Source organism: Sceloporus undulatus, chromosome 4 (genome assembly GCF_019175285.1).
Source record: "Sceloporus undulatus isolate JIND9_A2432 ecotype Alabama chromosome 4, SceUnd_v1.1, whole genome shotgun sequence".
Lineage (NCBI taxonomy): Eukaryota > Metazoa > Chordata > Lepidosauria > Squamata > Phrynosomatidae > Sceloporus > Sceloporus undulatus.
The window spans coordinates 55,306,808-55,324,467 of record NC_056525.1 but is presented as its reverse complement, the minus strand read 5'-3'; the positions used below and the strand labels follow the sequence as shown (position 1 = coordinate 55,324,467).

Genomic DNA, 17,660 nt, shown 5'->3' with positions numbered 1-17,660 from the left:
CTTATATGTGTGTGTTTTAGGGAGAAAAAACTGGAAATGAAATGCACACTGGTTTTGTATGTCTGTTTGGCCTGCTGACTTATTCTTTTTAATAGAAGTATAATTGAATGACTGTATGCCCCCCCTTTAAGACCCAAAATCTGAAAAATCATTTTAATCATGTGGAAAAATTCTTGCAGTCTCTTCCAACAGGGAGAAAACTTTTGAAAATTTCCTTTCTTATACATATGAACAAAGCAAATACTGTCTTTGCAGTGAGAAAAGCACAAAGGTGGTCTCCAACAAAAAGTTGCAGTGCAGAGCGCTCCAGCCACTCAGATACAGCTTCTTCCAAAAAACTTCATTCCATTTCATGCTTTAAGGGATTGGTCTACTCTGCCCCACTCTTATCAATTAGCATTCAATGCTTTCTCAGCTTGCTTAGCTTCACTAAGTTGTTTTTGGATTAGTCCCACACCCAAAATATATTTTATATTCCTGCATAAGTTTGTATTTCTCAGATTCTACTAATACTTGTATGCCTGTATATGAATGGTGCCATTTTGATAACATACATAACATACAGAAAAAAGTTTGACATTGAGATACAGAATTTTTATTGTTCCTCCCCAAAGTATTAAATGACCTACTCTTTCTTTTTTCTTAGAAGGGAGTTGGGATTGATATATGAAGTAATTAAGGAAAGGAAGTGATTATTTTATATCCCTTATACTGTAATCTGATGCAAACTCTTTTGATCTGTTTTTCCCCAAAAGAGCGAAGGAAAAGTTCATCTCCCAAGGAGCTTACAAATGGGGAAGGCAGCTTAAAAGATTGTATGTACAGCGCTGTGTAAATTTACAGCGCTTTATAAATAAAGGTTAATAATAATAATAATAATAATAATAATAATAATAATTAAAGGCCAAAGGCCAAGGGAAGGATAATAGGGGGAGGGGATGTAAGATGCAAAAATAACAGAAGAAGGATAACAACAAATAGAGATGTGTACAGCTACAGGTTTTCTGCAGCCAATTCTTAGAGCAGAATGATTCCCAGCCTTTCCCTGCCATGCCCTTCTTATAACCGCCAGTGGCCTCATGTGAGTGCAGGCATTTCTGCATGCCAGAGACCAGACTTCAGAGAAGCCTGCTTAGCCCTTGTGTGAGATCCAAAGCGACACATCACTGCTGGCAAAGAGTTACTGCAAGCTCCCTGTGATCAGTTAATTAGGTTTCTGCGCTATTACCATGTCGTCATGGTGAATTTCCCCACTCCTCCGATCAGAGGCAAGAGAATAGAGGGAAGCTGTAATTATAGTGAATCTCATTAGAAACTGCTTCATCTAATCAGCCTCCCTGCACATCATGAGTACATGCCAAGTTCATCACCTACAAACCATGCACTAAAAGAGAAAGAGAGAAAGACGAGAAACCAGGAATAAGCTGTGTTACGACCTTGTATGGAAAGGCAGGGATAAACACTGTATTACTAGATTATTGGCAATATTGCTCTAATGGTTTGTATGGGGTAATTAGATAATATGGTGAATTAGGAGCAGTATCTAAATGTAACCATACAATTATCAAGATTATTTTTCTGGACTAAGCCTGTCTGTAATAACTGTGGTTCTTAAATTTGTTCTGGCTCTGTACATTGAAAAAATGTTCTTAAAAATCAAATAAAAAACTCTACCAACCATTATAAAATAAGAGTTTTTATCACTAGGAAAGCTATATAGCAGTGCTGTGCACTCAGTTTAATATAAGGAGCCTTGATGTATTAAAATAGTCAGAAGATAGGAACCTTCAACATTTCAGATTTCTGATTGGTTGGAAGTACAGAGTGTTGATAATTTCATTTCAGCTTGTTTCTTCCCCTAGAATTTACCAAAATTTTCAAAATTTTATCAGTGATATGAAATAAAGCAGAAATATTTGCCATCCCCTAAACATAAGATTAACAAAATATCTCCTTTCTGCATCCTAATGCCAGAAGTTCCCAACAGCGGATAGAAAGTATCATAAGGCAGGGAGAGCAGTAAGGAGTGCTTCACAAGAGTACCTTCACTAGTTCTGTTTAATACCTTTCTTGCAGTATACACTCTGTCAGAATGCTCAAAACTTCTTAGATATTTTTAGGAAATAAATATAAATCTTAAAAAAAAACTTTGACAGGCTTGAGTTCTTACCATCTGAAGATAAGGTAATAATTAGCAGAAATGTGGCCAACTTTAGTGTCACTGATTTAAGAGGGCCTGTGCCACAGCCTGGACATTTTGCTTTTTGAACTACAGCTCCTAGAGTCCCTCAGCCAGCATGGCTAAAGTAACTTTTCCATATGACTATACAGATTGAGTCTCTTTTTCCAGAAATGTTTGGAACCAGAAGTGTTTTGGATTTCAGATATTTTAAGATTTTGGAATACTTGTATTTGCATATACATACATAATGGGATATCCTGGAGATGGGACTCAAATCTAAATGGAAAATTTATTTTATGTTTCATATATAATTTATACCTTATAATCACTGTGGAGGATCTACATAAATTTAACCTGCATAATGCGGAAATCAAAACAGTCAAAGATTTCGCATACCTTGGATCAAATATTGACCAGAATGGAGACTGCAAGAAATCAGAAGAAGACCAGGAATAGGAAGAGCAGCTATGAAAGAACTAGACAAGATCTTAAAGTGCAGAGATATACAACTGAGCACTAAAGTTAGAATCATCCAAGTCATTGTATTCTCCATCACCACGGGAGAGCTGGACAATAAAGAAAGCGGACAGGAAGAAAATGAACTCATTTGTGATGTGCTGCTGCAGAAGAGTACTGAAGATACTGTGGACAGCCAAAAAGATAAATAGATCCTAGAACAGATCAAACCAGATCTACCCCTGGAAGCCAAGATGACAGCACTAAGGCTGTCTGTCGTACTTTGGTTACATCATGGGAAGGCATCAGAAAAGACAATAATGCTAGGAAAAGCAGTAGAAAGAAAGGTAGACCACATGACAGATGCATGGGCTCAATCAAGGAGGCCATAGGCCTGAATCTGCATTCCTAAGCAGTGCAGTGGAACATAGAGGGTCTCGGAGATGTCTCATCCATAGAGTTGCCATGAGTTGTGGACAACTCAAGGGCAGTTAATAACAACATACCTTATACACACAGCCTGAAGGTACTTTTATACACAGTATAAAACATTTTGCACATAAAACAAATTTTATTTGCATTGAACCATCAGAAAGGAAAGGTATCACTGTCTCAACCACCCATGAAAAATGTTTTGTTTTTTGGAATATCTTGGATTTGAGAATTCTGAATAAGGGAGACTCAACCTGTATTTGAATTCATCCCACAGTATTGCCATCACTTGAAGTTCTGCCAAGTTATTATTTTACAATGAATATTATTCTACAGCTGTTGTATGTTTTTATAGTTTGTTTAAAATTGCATGTTTGGATATTGAATTTATATCTTGCCTTTCTCCCAAGATGGAATTCAAGACAGGATTCAGTTGTTGTATTGGGTTTTTTAAAATAGCTTGTTAAACCCTTTGGGATGGGATGAGCTTTTGCAAAGTAAAAGAGAACATAAGAAATAATATCTGGCCTGAGAACTCCCCCTAACATGGGAAGAAAATGAAAAGTGCATCCACTACCAATCATGGGCTCTTTCCAGATGTTTATATCATAAAACATCATAAGAATAATTCTGTCTGTTATCAAAAGCAATAGTATAAACTTTGCCACCCAAAGATAGTTTTTATTTAAAGCCACCAAATTAGATGGCTCAGCTATTAATTTTTGTCATGCTGTTGACCAATGGAGCTAACTACAGGCATTCAAAGTAGCAAAATGCAGAGTTCTGTATAGGTCAGTGCTGCTGCCTGACACCATTTTCTGAGATAGCTCCTACATAAGTCCAGGCCTAAAAGGACATCTGAAAAGCAAAGGCTGTGAAGAAGAGATCTCATCTAAAGATATGAAATGAAAAGGGTGGTAGGCATAGCCTGTTTCCCTTTTTATCTGTTCCAGAGGTATAAACGAACTCTTTATTGAATGAGATTTGGAAATACTAAGTCTGTAAAATCCTATCCACTCATTAACATGCCATCCCTAATCTACGTCTTCCCAGTCCAAGCATAAAATGGGTGCTAGGCTGTTTATTTCTTCAGAGGCTGCAGAGAGCAGTGATTCTGATACACAATGTCTTCATAATGCAGCTTTAGAAAAGCTGGCTTTACAGCAGGTAAAAGGCCAAAATAGAAAAGGCAAGTGGTTTGCTAGTTTCCCATTTCACTAAATTCCCTATATGTGACTAACAGTCAATAGATTAAGTGAGTAGAGCTGCTCAAATGGTGCATCCTAACTTCATCCTACAGGGTACTAAAATCTCCTGTACCTCTTCTAGATCAAACTGTAAACACATTATCACTTTTCTGTAATTAATTATATTTATATCCCACTTTTCTTTCCTCATGCAGCTCAAGGCTGCTTATACAAGATTCCCAGACCTTACAGACACATTATATGGAAATATTTCTTTTCTGGAGCTCAGTTCCCAGAACCTGCAACCACAGCCATATTGATGGGCATTGTTTCAATGTGACAATTTTCATTGTTTTCCATGAGATTACTGAAGGCTTGGCAAGTCTGGATCCAACACAGCTGACCATGTCAAGCAGACATGCATGTATCCACAATACTTTCTTGTGGGCATCACTATAGTATATCCTTTATATGATTACATATAATCAAGATGCATAGAGGCAAAACAAGTTGAAAATATAAATGCTGAACACTGAAACACATCTTTTTAAAGAAAAAGATTGCAGCAGAGAAAAAGATGTAGAGCTTTTTTGGAGAGGGGGAATTAATTATATAAATTAAAATACAGATTCAAAGCTACTCAGATCTGAAGACAAAATAATGTAAAGCTTTGTCTTTGTCACTCAAGCCTCCTCCCTCCCCAAATCATGCCACAGGTCAGAAGAAGACACACACATTTCTATCACCACACCTCTATACAGATTCTTAAAAAAAAGATGATAATGAATGCTGTTTTCCAAGGATTACATTTTACCCCAAGAGCAAGGTGATGGAGAATACTTCGAGGGAGTTTTACAGAACAGGATGTGGTTAAGATTTAGGAAGGAGACAGTATTTTTATCATATGAAAATAATGCAATAGATATAAATTAATAAACATCAATTTAGATATTTACCATGTAACACTCATCTCTGTCAGTGACATATTGGCTTAAGTTGATTAATGAGAGGTTGGACATTTCTAGCTAAAGTAGCTTAAGCACTGGCAGAAGAAGCACAAAAGAGATTTTCATAATGTGACCACACATATACAGAGAGAGAGAGAGAGAGAGAGAGAGAGAGAGACAGACAGAGAGAGAGTTGCTTCTGCCCTCTTACCCATAAAACTCGCAGGTCTGGTTACCCAGCAACACCGACACACTGCTGCCAGCTCCCAGAAAATGGCCAGTGATGGTCACCATAGTCCCTCCTGACTCTGGCCCACGGCTGGGACTCAGAGAGCTCACCGCAGGATTCTTTGGAAGAAAAAGAAAAAGATCATCTGCTTTCGTTGGATGCTGTTCCAGCACTAAGACACACTGCTATAGGTGGAGATAGGCCAAGAAGGATCTTGAGCCAAAGGTCACAATCCATGATTAAATAGTAAGGGTGTCATGCTTAGTGGACTCAGACCTGAGAAACCAAGACAGCATTGATAGTGTGAAAATACTACAGCTTTATTTAGGCTTTCTTGACAGAAGTTCACCACAGACTCGGTAGTGTCAAATCTGAGTTTTCCTCAAATGGAATATCCTTTATCTTACAGTTGAAAACTACTTAGAGACTGCTTAGGTGGTATGAAGTGGTATATAAATGAAGCTGCAATTGCTATTTAATAGTTCCCTCTTCCCAACCTCTCCTTTCCAGTCCCCGGTCCCCGGCTTTGAACCAGATTAAAGCGTCCTTTGAAGATTCCTCCTTTCCTCAATTTTCCCATCTACATTATCATATCATGTGTCCCAGGAAGGAAGGTGTCCTCTATTCTGTATCAGTGTGCCACCTCAGGAAATAAACAAGGCGATAAAGTTGTGGCTCACAGCAATCCATTTACTTCCAAGCATTCTCCTCCAATTACCTCCTCCCGCCCTTCACTCTTTCTTTTGTTAGCCATAGCGCTATTTCACCTTATCAAATTATTCCTATAATACCATATCCCCTTATTATGACAGATCCATAACCTTTGGATATGACATAGAGTTTGCATGCAATAGTGTCCCCCCCCCCCTTTTTTTTCTTTTGTGTAAAGAATTTCACCAATTTAGTCTTCAGATATGAGACGAGACACTGGAGTCATTGCTAATTAGAAACTTCTTGGGTAAGCTTGGGACAGTCACCCAGCTTAACCCATCCCACACCAGTGTTGTGATGCTAAAACACTGCCTTGAACTATTTGGAGGAAGTCAGTGTAACAAACATACCCATTAATGCCACTGAACATTGAACATATGCTAAGTAGTTTCTTAGAGCCAGCATGGTGTAGGGGTTTGAGAGTGGGACTAGGACTCTGGGGGTTGGGGTTTGATTCCCCACTCATCCACGGAAACTTGCTGGATGACCTTGGGCAGGTCGCAACCTCTAAGCTCCACAAAACCCCTTTCAGGTTGCGATAGGTTGGAAACAACATGAAGGCACATAACAACAACAACGTAGTTTCCACTTGCTTTTTGTTGCTGTGCTTTTTTTTTAGTCACAGTTAGGGCTGAAATGTGAAATGGAATTCCTTTTTTTTAAAAAAATTAATTAGTTTTCATTCAAGGAAAAGAAGAACATACAGGCAAAAAAAAAAAAATAAGAACATGAATCAGTAACACAAGGGGAATGAATCAAGGACACTTGCTAAAATATGTTGATATAAGTTCTAGCGAGTGTAGAACAAGTCACTTATTGGGACTAGAGATCCTCAGAGCATGCCTTAGTCCCCAAAACTAACCTTTTCAAGCACTAGCGCATCATCAACAAAACCTCCTATATAGATATCCATGAGATGCTATTGTGTTGTCTTGAAAACAACAACAACCCCCCACAAACACTCACCATTTTAATAAATAAAACTACAGAAAAGTTCAATGAAGTTGTCAGCATCTTTGAGTTTTTGCTGCTCTTAATTGTTCAGTTAAATTTTCTACCAGAATAGTGGTCCATAGAGATGATTATTCCATGAGTCAGTTTTACCATATGTTCATGGCTTTGCAGAATATTTTATCTGTAGACATAGTGATAAATGCATATGCAAATTCTCTCAACGTGTGTAGGATTGTGCAGGATTTGAAATTATGTTGTTTGGAGAAAGTGTTTCTCCACTGCTGTGCTATAAGAATTTAGTCCAACTGGTGTGCTCACAGTTATAATTGCTATTTATTCTTTTTAAAAAACACCCAGAAAAATCAGACACTTCAAAATTGTTTTCACTAATGTAATCAAATCGTTTTACTAATTCTTCTTCTTTTACAGCTTTCATCTGTTGTCCAGCAATATCCCAGATGCATTCCCTGGACACTGCCATCTTGGACACTCAAAATGACAGTGAACATGAGAGACTTCTTCATTTTTTTCCAGATCATTCCAGTTCCCAGAAGGCATCCAACAAACTGCCATGTAAAATTAATTCAGCGGTCAAATTGAAACAGTGTCTGAAACTGTTTCTGAAAAGTGACCACTGCTAAATGCCTTAGAGATATTTTTACCAGCTTCAGGGGGTTAGGAAGGCATTCTGAGTGGCAATATCTGCAACAATCAGAGGGACAGGATTTTCTCACAAATGAGACTATCATATATTGGAGCCTGGGTTTTAGGCTACATAATGATGCTCTAATGGCAGCACTATAACCTAGGGAGGTGATTGAACTCAGCATAAATAGGTGCTTTTTCAGGTTTCTGTCTGGCCTACTGAATGGCTTTTCTGTGCCATAATTTCTCTCCTATCTACAATGGAGATAATGATACTGACTTCTGGGGCAAAATGCCTTGAAGTGTATGAATGAAGAGAACATTGGTATTAATATTAAACAGTGCTTAATACTGGGTGGTTACAGCCCCAAAACCTACAAAATATAAAAGGCATAATTCTAAACAATTTTAAGGAACAATCGACAAACTGCCCATTGTAGATTCAGACAGACTTTAGGTCTTGTATGATTTCCAGGACTTTTTTCTTTTGTTGGTCAGGAGCTTGAGCTTTCATAATAGGGTATCGTGTTCTGGTTTTTAAGATTCCACACCTCATGGCTGTGAATATATCAAAGGAAAACCAAATGACCTAAAAGCGAAGGGATAATAAATAAGAACCTTGAATTTGTGTGTGTGTGTGTGTGTGTTTAGCATGTCATGATTTCCTCAACAAGGCAAAAATTTCAAGGCTTCCCACTATTAATGTAAATACTATTGATTAAATCCATGAAAGTGAATAACCCATGCCTCTTAACTCTTTGAATTTAATGTATAAAATAGAAACTCTTTGAATTTAATGTATAAAATAGATTAATTCCATGTAACAAAGTATTCCAATTAGTGAATAGTCTTCTTGTGCCGAACAAGTTATCTTTCTTTAGTAAGCAGTATTCCCACCCCACCCCACCCTGTTTTGGCTAGTGCATAGTGCCCTAATATTGCTGACATGTTACTGATTCTGATGCTGTGTATACAGCAACTTCTTTCTATACAAATAAGGATTTTTAGGGTGTCTCAGTCAGACACCTTTACAGAGCCTTTTAAATCACTATTTGCTCTATGAAATGTGAACATCCATCACAAGTCACAAGCATTCTGCTGTTCACATATTTATATAACCAGGGATGAATATTATCTTGTATATTCAGGGATGACTTTACCTTGCCAGGGTTAGTGACTTTTACCTAACTTCAGTCAGCAAGTCACCTCCTGAATGTGTATACAAATCAAATGGATTTTAATTAATTACTTTTATAAACTGGTCAATAAGATGGCTGAACTTCTTGGGCATTGTATAAGCAAATTAAAAGTATAAAATATAAAAGAAAAAATTAAAAACAACACACAATAAAACCAAGCTAGTTTTCTGGTGAAAGGAGCTGAATAGCTTCTCCTGGAAGCCTTCGGTAGTAGCAACTCAACTTTCAAATATGCTGCACCCCCTCCTTCACTATTTAATGTCAAAGAAATATTATTTTTTTCAAAATCAGAAGTGGACTTCCATCCAGTTCAAACGGTGGGGGGGGGGAGGGGAGGTCTGCATAGGCCCAAGGGGAAAAACTGTCCCCTGACCCACCTCAGTAGTTTCCATAGCTTTAGAGAGATAAGGTACCACCCACTCCAATTATCTGAACAGCCAAATGACCCATTACCATTATCTCTGTCTTGCTTACATTAGATTTCAGTTTACTGACTCTCTTCCAGTTCATTACTCTGCCCCAAGTAGTGGTTCAGAACATCAGATGCGTCACCTTTATTAGACGAGAAGTAGGGGAAGAGCTGGGCATCAGGCACATATTGATGACACCTCAACTCACATCTCCAGGCTATTTCTCCCAAGAATTTTATACATAGAATGGAGTACTCTGTAGCACAGTTGTCATAGGGTGGAATAATAATCACCCAATATTGCCATCTAGAGGAAGCCATCCAAGTAAGAGAAGAACCACTGTCACATAACGCCTCCACATTGCAACCCAGATAGTCTACTTGCAACTGATATTTCAGATTTTTAAAACCCTTTGAGTTCAGGTTAGATTCCTCTGGGAATGTCCAGCTATGAGCTCTTTTAAAGAAGTTGATACCACTCCCTCTATCAAAGAGGAGTTTAGAACTTCTTGGTACTAGCTGAACAGACAAGAAGGTCAACGGGTATGCATACAGATAGTTGGTTGAACATGATCAAGCCTCTGTAAGGGACCAGCTGTGTAAATAGTTCCAGGGTGGGCTTTCTGGTTGCTGGAGTCCTGTTGCCAAAGTCTTTGCAGGATTAGCCTGAGCTGTCAGAGTCATGGAAGGATCAGAAGCAGTGGAAAGAAGCTGTTTCTTTTCCTTCAGCATTAGGTCCCTAGCCAATGAAAAGGCTGGAGCAACTATACCATTGGGCCATTATTAATCCAGCCCTGCTCACTGCCCAGAAAATCTCCAGTGGACAAGAATCTGATTATTCAGTGGAAGTGGAAAGAGAATGCTACTTTGCCATTCCTAGCTCCACAGAGTAGGCTCAATAATGAGCTCAGAAGTATCTATTTTTCTCCATCTGCATTCTAACTAGTATGTATCAATTGTTTCATTGCCTTCTGTTGAGATGGATGTGAAGGTGCTTAATGGCTCTGCAAAGAGGAGGATGGTGCTTTGGGGCAATTATCTCAGCTACTGTATATTAAACATTTCTGTGTTCCCATGAATAATCCAGGGAAATTACATGAGTACCACCTTTACTAAAAAATTTCTAGAATTTATCAGAATCTGCTTTTCACTGGGATGTGAACCATTTTATTAGTTCCCTCAGCTATGTACATAAGAAAAAATGGAGATGAGAAAAAGTCTTATTTCTACAGCAAAAAGGAATTTGTTGAAGGAACTGAACTCTCTCTTTTTCTGTGTTCCTCCTCTCCCCATGGTCTATTACCCAATCTCCCTTTCTGTCATTCCAGAAGGGATCCAGACTAGAGGAATTCTGGCAGGGATGATGACAACAGAGAAGTATGGCAGAAGAAGCAGAATTTAATAATGATAATAAAATAATAATAAAATTTATTTATATCCCGCCTCTCTACAAAATGCACTCGGGGCAGCTTACAAAGTTAAAATATACAGTCTGAACCCTCAACCCCCCCTCCCCCCAAATACAATTTAAAAATGTGGGATTTAAAACACAAAACATACTTAAAAACAATTCAATAAACTGTGGTGGAAGTCAGAGGTCAGCAATTAGATTTTTCTTCTGATGGCCGGAGAACTATTCAGGAAAGAGATCCATCTTTATAGCTTTTTAAAAGCTGTTTAGGGTGGTAATATGATGGATCTCGTCCGGCAGGCCATTCCACAATCTGGAGGCAATGGCTGAAAAGGTACTCTGGGAGGTCATGGACAGCCTTGTTTTATAAGGCTGTAACAAGAGGAAGATTATATGGAAGGAGGTGGTCCCAAAGATAGGTTGGACCCATGATATTTAGGGCTTTAAAGGTAATAACCAACACCTTGTACTGGGCCCAGAAACTGATGAGCAGCCAGTGGAGTGATCTTAAGATCGGTGTTATATGGTCTCTTCTGGATGTACCAGAGACCAGTCTGGCTGCCATGTTCTGGACTAATTGAAGTTTCCAGACCAAGCACGAGGGTAGCCCCATGTAGAGTGCATTTCAGAAAGCAAGGCATGTGGATATCAGTGCATCTACTACACTCTCAAGGTCCCTGATTTCCAGGAAAGGGCACAGCTGGCGTATGAGCCGAAGCTGATAACAGGCACTCCTGACTGTCGCATTCACCTGATTTGTCATGTGAAGCAATGAATCTAGGAGCACCCCCAGATTGCGAACACAGTCCTTTGAGGAGAGTGTGACCCCTTCTAGGACTGGAGGTTGTATCCTGATGGTGGGTTCGGAGCCGATACCATAAATACCTTCATTTTGTCTGGATTCAGCTTCAATTTGTTTTCCCTCATCCAATTCATTACTTCTTTAAGCCAATAATTGAGAGGCGAGACGCCATCTGAAGTCAAAGCTGAAGACTGAGACATGGAGAAATATATCTGGGTGTCATAAGCATACTGATAACACCCCACCCCATGCTTCTGGATGATCTATCCCAGTGGCTTCATGTAAATGTTGAAAAGCATCAGGGACAAGATGGCGCCTTGTGGAACGCCACAATTAAGCTCTTTCCTTGCTGAGCAACTGTCCCCAAGCACTCTGGAATCTGCCCGAGAGGAAGGAACGGAACTACTAATTTAAAGTAGGGAAGAATCCCTCTATACTCATCCACACTTCTCTTTTAAATCAAACAACTCCATCTGCTATATAAAAAAAATAAACTTGAAAGATGTGATGCTTGCCATCTTGATATTCTGTTTGACTAGAATGAGGACTAGCAGAACTTGTTTTGTGTCCAAGACTGGAAGGGAGTACTGATACTGGGGCTGGGTCACAAGATCCCCTGAGAACAAGGGAGAAATTGTTCATTATGGTGCCTCTCATTTCATTACAGTATTTAGAGAACACCAATGTGCTTTTATGATGTCTGACAGGAGGTGCCAATAAAGAAGCAAAAACTGTCCAAGCAACAGGAGGAAATTATATGCTAGTCACTTTTTCTAGTCATAAAGAAGGTGCAGCAATGCAAAGAATGATAATATTCAACATATGTTTAATGATTTGCTGAAAGGTGTTACTCTGAGATTCATCTTCACAGCTGCTTTCACCCAGGCACTGGTTATTACTTAACACAGTCCATGCCTGCACTTTAATGGTCGCAGCTTGAGAAAGACCAATAAGACACACTATGCCTATGGCACTACCAACATAGTAGTAGTAATAATAATAATAATAATAATAATAATAATAATAATAAAATTTATTTATATACCGCCCATCTTAGAATCAGGGCGGTGTACAGCAAAAGGCATACAACAATATAATAATACAAACATAATTTAAAAACAGCACAGTACAATAAAAACAATAAAATTCATGCCAGCTTGACAATGCTGACGTATGGGGGGGGAGGGGAGAGCATTCTGGGGCGAAATAGTCAGGGGTAGGCCTGCTCGAAGAAGTAGGTTTTCAGCCCCTTCTTAAACTGGGCTAGGGAGGTGGCTAAGCGGAGCTCAAGGGGCAGCGAGTTCTAGAGGTTGGGGGCCGAGATGGTGAAGGCCCTCCTAGAGGTGGAAGCTAATCTAGCCTTTGGAACTCTTAGAAGTTGCTGCCCAGATGATCTGAGTGTGCGGGGCGGGTTATATGGAGAGAGGCGGTCCGCCAGATACGCTGGGCCCAAGCCATTTAGGGCTTTATAGGTAATAACCAACACCTTGTACTGCACCCGGAAGTGAATAGGCAGCCAGTGAAGATCTTTAAGCACTGGTGTTATATGACTGGCCCTGGATATACCAGTGACCAGTCGGACTGCCATATTCTGCACTAATTGCAGCTTCTGAGTATGGTACAAGGGTTGCCCCATGTAGAGCGCGTTGCAGAAATCCAGTCTAGAGGTTACCAGAGCATGTATCACCGTTTCAAGGTCCCTCCGGGCCAGGTACGGACGCAGCTGGCGTATCAGCCGAAGCTGATAACAGGTGCTCCTGACTGTCGCATCCACCTGAGATGTAAGGTGCAGCAACGAGTCAAGGAGCACCCCCAGACTGTGTACCGAGTCCTTCACGGGAAGCGTGATCCCGTTCAGGACAGGTGGAGCCACAGCCATCCCTGGACCGGGGGAGCCTATCACGAGTACTTCCGTTTTCTCTGGATTCAGGCTGAGTCTGTTTTCCCTCATCCAGCCCATTACTGACTCCAGACAGGCCACGAGAGGAGAGATGCTATCCCCGGTCACTGCATCAGTCAGAGACATAGAGAAGACTATTTTGGTGTCATCAGCGTACTGATAACCCCGCGCCCCATGTCTCCGGATGATCTCTCCCAGTGGTTTCATGTAAATGTTAAAAAGCATGGGAGACAGAATGGCTCCTTGAGGGACCCCAGATGTTAGGGCCCTCCTATCGGAGCACATGTCTCCCAGCTGCACCATCTGGAACCTCCCGGAGAGGTAGGATCGGAACCACTGGAGCGCAGTGCCCCTGATACCCACCTCCGCCAGGCGCTCCAGAAGGATACCATGGTCTATGGTATCGCAAGCCGCTGAGATGTCTAAGAGCACTAACAGGGACACGCTACCCCTGTCGGTGCCCAGACGGAGATCATCGACCAAGGCGACTATGGCAGTCTCAACCCCGTAACCCACCCAAAAGCCGGTTTGAAATGGGTCTAGATAATCCGTTTCATCCAAGATCGATTGAAGCTGGATTGCAACCGCCCGCTCGATCACCTTCCCCAAAAATGGCAATAGCGAGACTGGTCGATAATTGTTATGCAACAGGGGGTTGAGGGAGGGCTTTTTTAACAAAGGTTTTCCAATGGCCAATTTCAAATCAGTTGGAAATTGCCCTTCCCTCAAGGATGTATTGATAATCCGGCGTAACAGTGAAGTTACTGCCGGTCCCCCCTGTGCCGCTAGCCATGAGAGACAGGGATCGAGAGAGCAAGTTGTCTTCCTAACACTTCCAAGGATCTTGTCCACATCCTCGGTACTGACAGACTCAAACTGATCCAGTACAATGGAGTCCACGGAAGCTCTGGATGCCTCTACTCTTGGTTCTGCTCTAATACTGGCTTCAAGACCTTCACTTATCCGAGAGGTTTTATCCGCGAAGAAGTTGTTAAATTGGTCACAGCAGGCCTTAGTAGGTTCAAGGATCTGGTTCGGGGCAGGAGGGAGCTGAGTTAGCTCCCTGACCACCCTGAACAACTCTGCTGGATGCGATTTCGCGGATGCGATACGTGCACCAAAGAACGAGTTCTTTGCTGCATCGATCGCCTCTCCGTAGTCCTTCAAAAGAAGGTCTAGGAGAGCCTTGTCGGGTAAGCACTGGTGTTTCCGCCAGTCATGCTCTAGCCGTCGCAGTACCCGCTTCCTTGCCTGGAGGTCTTCCGTATACCAGGGCTTCTTTTTGGAAGCAGGCCTGAGAGGACGCTTGGGAGCAATACTGTGTATAGCCTTGGAGAGATCCGTGTCCCAGATGTTGGTCAGGGCATCAACAGAGTCGCCATCATTTCCAACCATATACCCCTCTAGGGCTTCCTGGAACCTTTTGGGTTCCATCAGCCTTCGAGGGTGGACCATTCGAATAGGTCCGCCACCCCCGGGAGGGATGTGGGTAGAAGCCTTGATCTTTGCCTCCACCAGGAAATGATCCGTCCATGACAAGGGGGAAATATTGGTTATTTCCGCCCACGGATTTTCCATAGCTTCTTGTTTGCCAGAAAGTTTGAACACAAAGGCAGCTCCGAGAGAAGTGAGGGAGCCTGATGTTCAGCTTGCCAGATCAGACTCTTCAGTTTCCATTACAGAATAGAATCCCTCCAATGTGACTCTTTAGTGACCCCATCTAAAAGGATGTGGGTGGTCTCACTAACTTTTCTAACAAGGGAACTGAGCTGAAGCCTATCTCCACTTCTAAGTGACTATATTTACAGAGTCAAGCTTTGTTTTCCCTTTTTATGCTCCCCACAACACCCCCCCCCCACTTCTTCAGCAAACCCTTTAAAAGCAAATCTAAAGTCATCATGGCTTCATATTTTTTTGATAAATATTTATTTCAAATAAAAGTAGCAATATACCAAAATAACAATATTTTTTTTAAAAAACTTTTCTAATTTGCCCAGCAAATAATATACATTCTTTATTCTTGCATGCCAGAATAAAATAATGAAATATATACATCTCTGCCTTTTTACTAACCCAGGGCAAGTGAATGAACTTCTATGGTAAGCCAATTTTAGTAACATGGGAAAAGACACTTAGAACATAGTGGAAGATGCCATAGCATCACATTAAATTGACTCCTTACTTAAAATAGCAAGTTGCTCTGGAGCTATATAATGATATTTGAAACCACTTACACTTGCCCCAAGGGCCCCTAGTGTGGGAGGCTGGAGTCTACCCCCCCCCCATTGATTTTTAAGCACAGCAGCTTTTTTCCCCTCACACTTTCTAAATGCACAGAGAAAATGACCCACTCGCTTTGAAATAGGGAGAAATAACTTGGTGGGCACCTTATTTGGGCTTGTAGACCAGTTGCACCCACAGACACTGTACTGGGGAGCCCCACACAGTAACTCTGGAATAAGGGAATACCAATTGTTATATATTTATTAAATGGAAAAAGCTTTCACTTGTCCAAAAAGATGCTTCAAATCATCTTCAAAAACTCATTAAATTGTGGTTATTAGAAAAGAGTGTTACTTGGTTTCGTTTTATATGTCAAAACAACCAGCTGTACATATTATTAACAGAGCACTGCCCCCCTCAGTCCAGCAGGATTTATTTCAACCTACATAAGGCTTAGCATGCTTGTTCAGTCTCTCTCTCTAACTTTAAGTTCCATGTCGTGTGCAACTCTGATGTAACCCTGAGTTTAAAAAGCACAATGTGTCCCTAGATGCTTCCACCAGCAAAATCCCACCGCTGCCTTTGGCATTTTAGAAATACAACGAACAGGTGGGATTTACAAACACCCAGAGAAATAAATAAAAAATGAGAAAAGGAAGTGGTTTCTGGCATCTTTACCTCCTGTAAACTATTGATGGGCAATATTTTACCACTACTTAAATAAGTTTCTCATTGCAGCACATTGCTCATAACAGTGATGAGAAGGCAGGTGCAATCTGTCTGATTTATCTATCAATTACTATACAAATTGTGGGCAATTGGAAGCCACTAAAATGTAGTCAGCACAAAATCAATGAAGCCAGATAATCTTGTTTGGACAAAAATGGAGATGCAGAAAAGCCCCAGGTGTGATTTGCAAGTGTAGGTTCATAATTAATGACAGAAGGGTGCAATGATTGCTTCAGGAATGAAAGAGAAGAGGAACTCTGGATTAAGCAGATAAATGGAATGTCTATCGAATTAGAATCTATTTGTTACATAAATGTAGAAATGCACTTGCACATCAAGGAACGATACCCGAGGGGGGACAGAAAGAGAGAGAGAGAGAGAGAGAGAGCGCAGGGACTTTGTTTGATTGGCAGATATATTTACTCTTTAGAAGTGAAAAATAATGGCATTTCTTTAGTAGTCAGATTAAAAAAATCATAGTGTTTGGAAAATATGTATAGCAAAATGGAAAGAAGCAGCACCATAGATTAATTCCTGTTAATTAAATTTCAGAGTAATAAGGTCTCTTTTTAATCTTTCTATTGTGAAAAAGGATGTAGGTAGAAGATATTATGGCCAGTAGGACACCTTTCCTTGCTAAGATAGCACAGCAAGAGATACCAAACATTCCTAGATGTTATCAAGGATGTTGTTGTTGTTGTTGTTAACTGCCCTCGAGTCAATCTCAACCCATGGCAACCCTGCTGATGAGACATCTCCAAGACCCTCTGTCCTCCACTGCTCTGCTCAATTCATGTAAACTCATTCTCATGATCTCTTTAATAAAGTCCATCCATCTTGCATGTGGCCTTGCTCTTTTTCTACTTCCCTCCACCTTTCCTAGCATTACTGTTTTTCCAATGATTAATGCCTTCTCATGATGTGTCCAAAGTACGACAAGTCTTTATATCAAAAAATCTTTATATTAAAAATTCTTTATTTCAAGGATATAAAGACTAGTTAATATTAAGAAACACGTTATTTGTTAGAGCTGTATTAATTGCAAACCATCTTTATTTTAAATCATGTATATCTGGTGTTTGCGCCTAGGTTATTACAGCCTTAGGCTTTTGTTTGTACATAAGTCTGGTTTAACTGAATGTTCCATAGACAACTCCACTGACACACTTTGCTAGTAAGGAGCACATAAGTATCCTTTCTATAATACAGAGTGTATAAGGTACTTGATCTACCTTATGCCTATT

At 40.4% G+C, this 17,660-nt stretch overlaps 1 protein-coding gene across 1 annotated transcript in view; it reads right to left on the bottom strand.

Moving 5' to 3' along the window:
* Positions 1-17,660, bottom strand: part of PLXNA2 (plexin A2) — a 518,762-nt gene that overhangs the window by 42,822 nt on the left and 458,280 nt on the right. Inside the window, 1 exon segment of the mRNA XM_042463708.1 lies at positions 5,416-5,552. Coding sequence (XP_042319642.1) covers positions 5,416-5,552 — 137 coding nt within the window.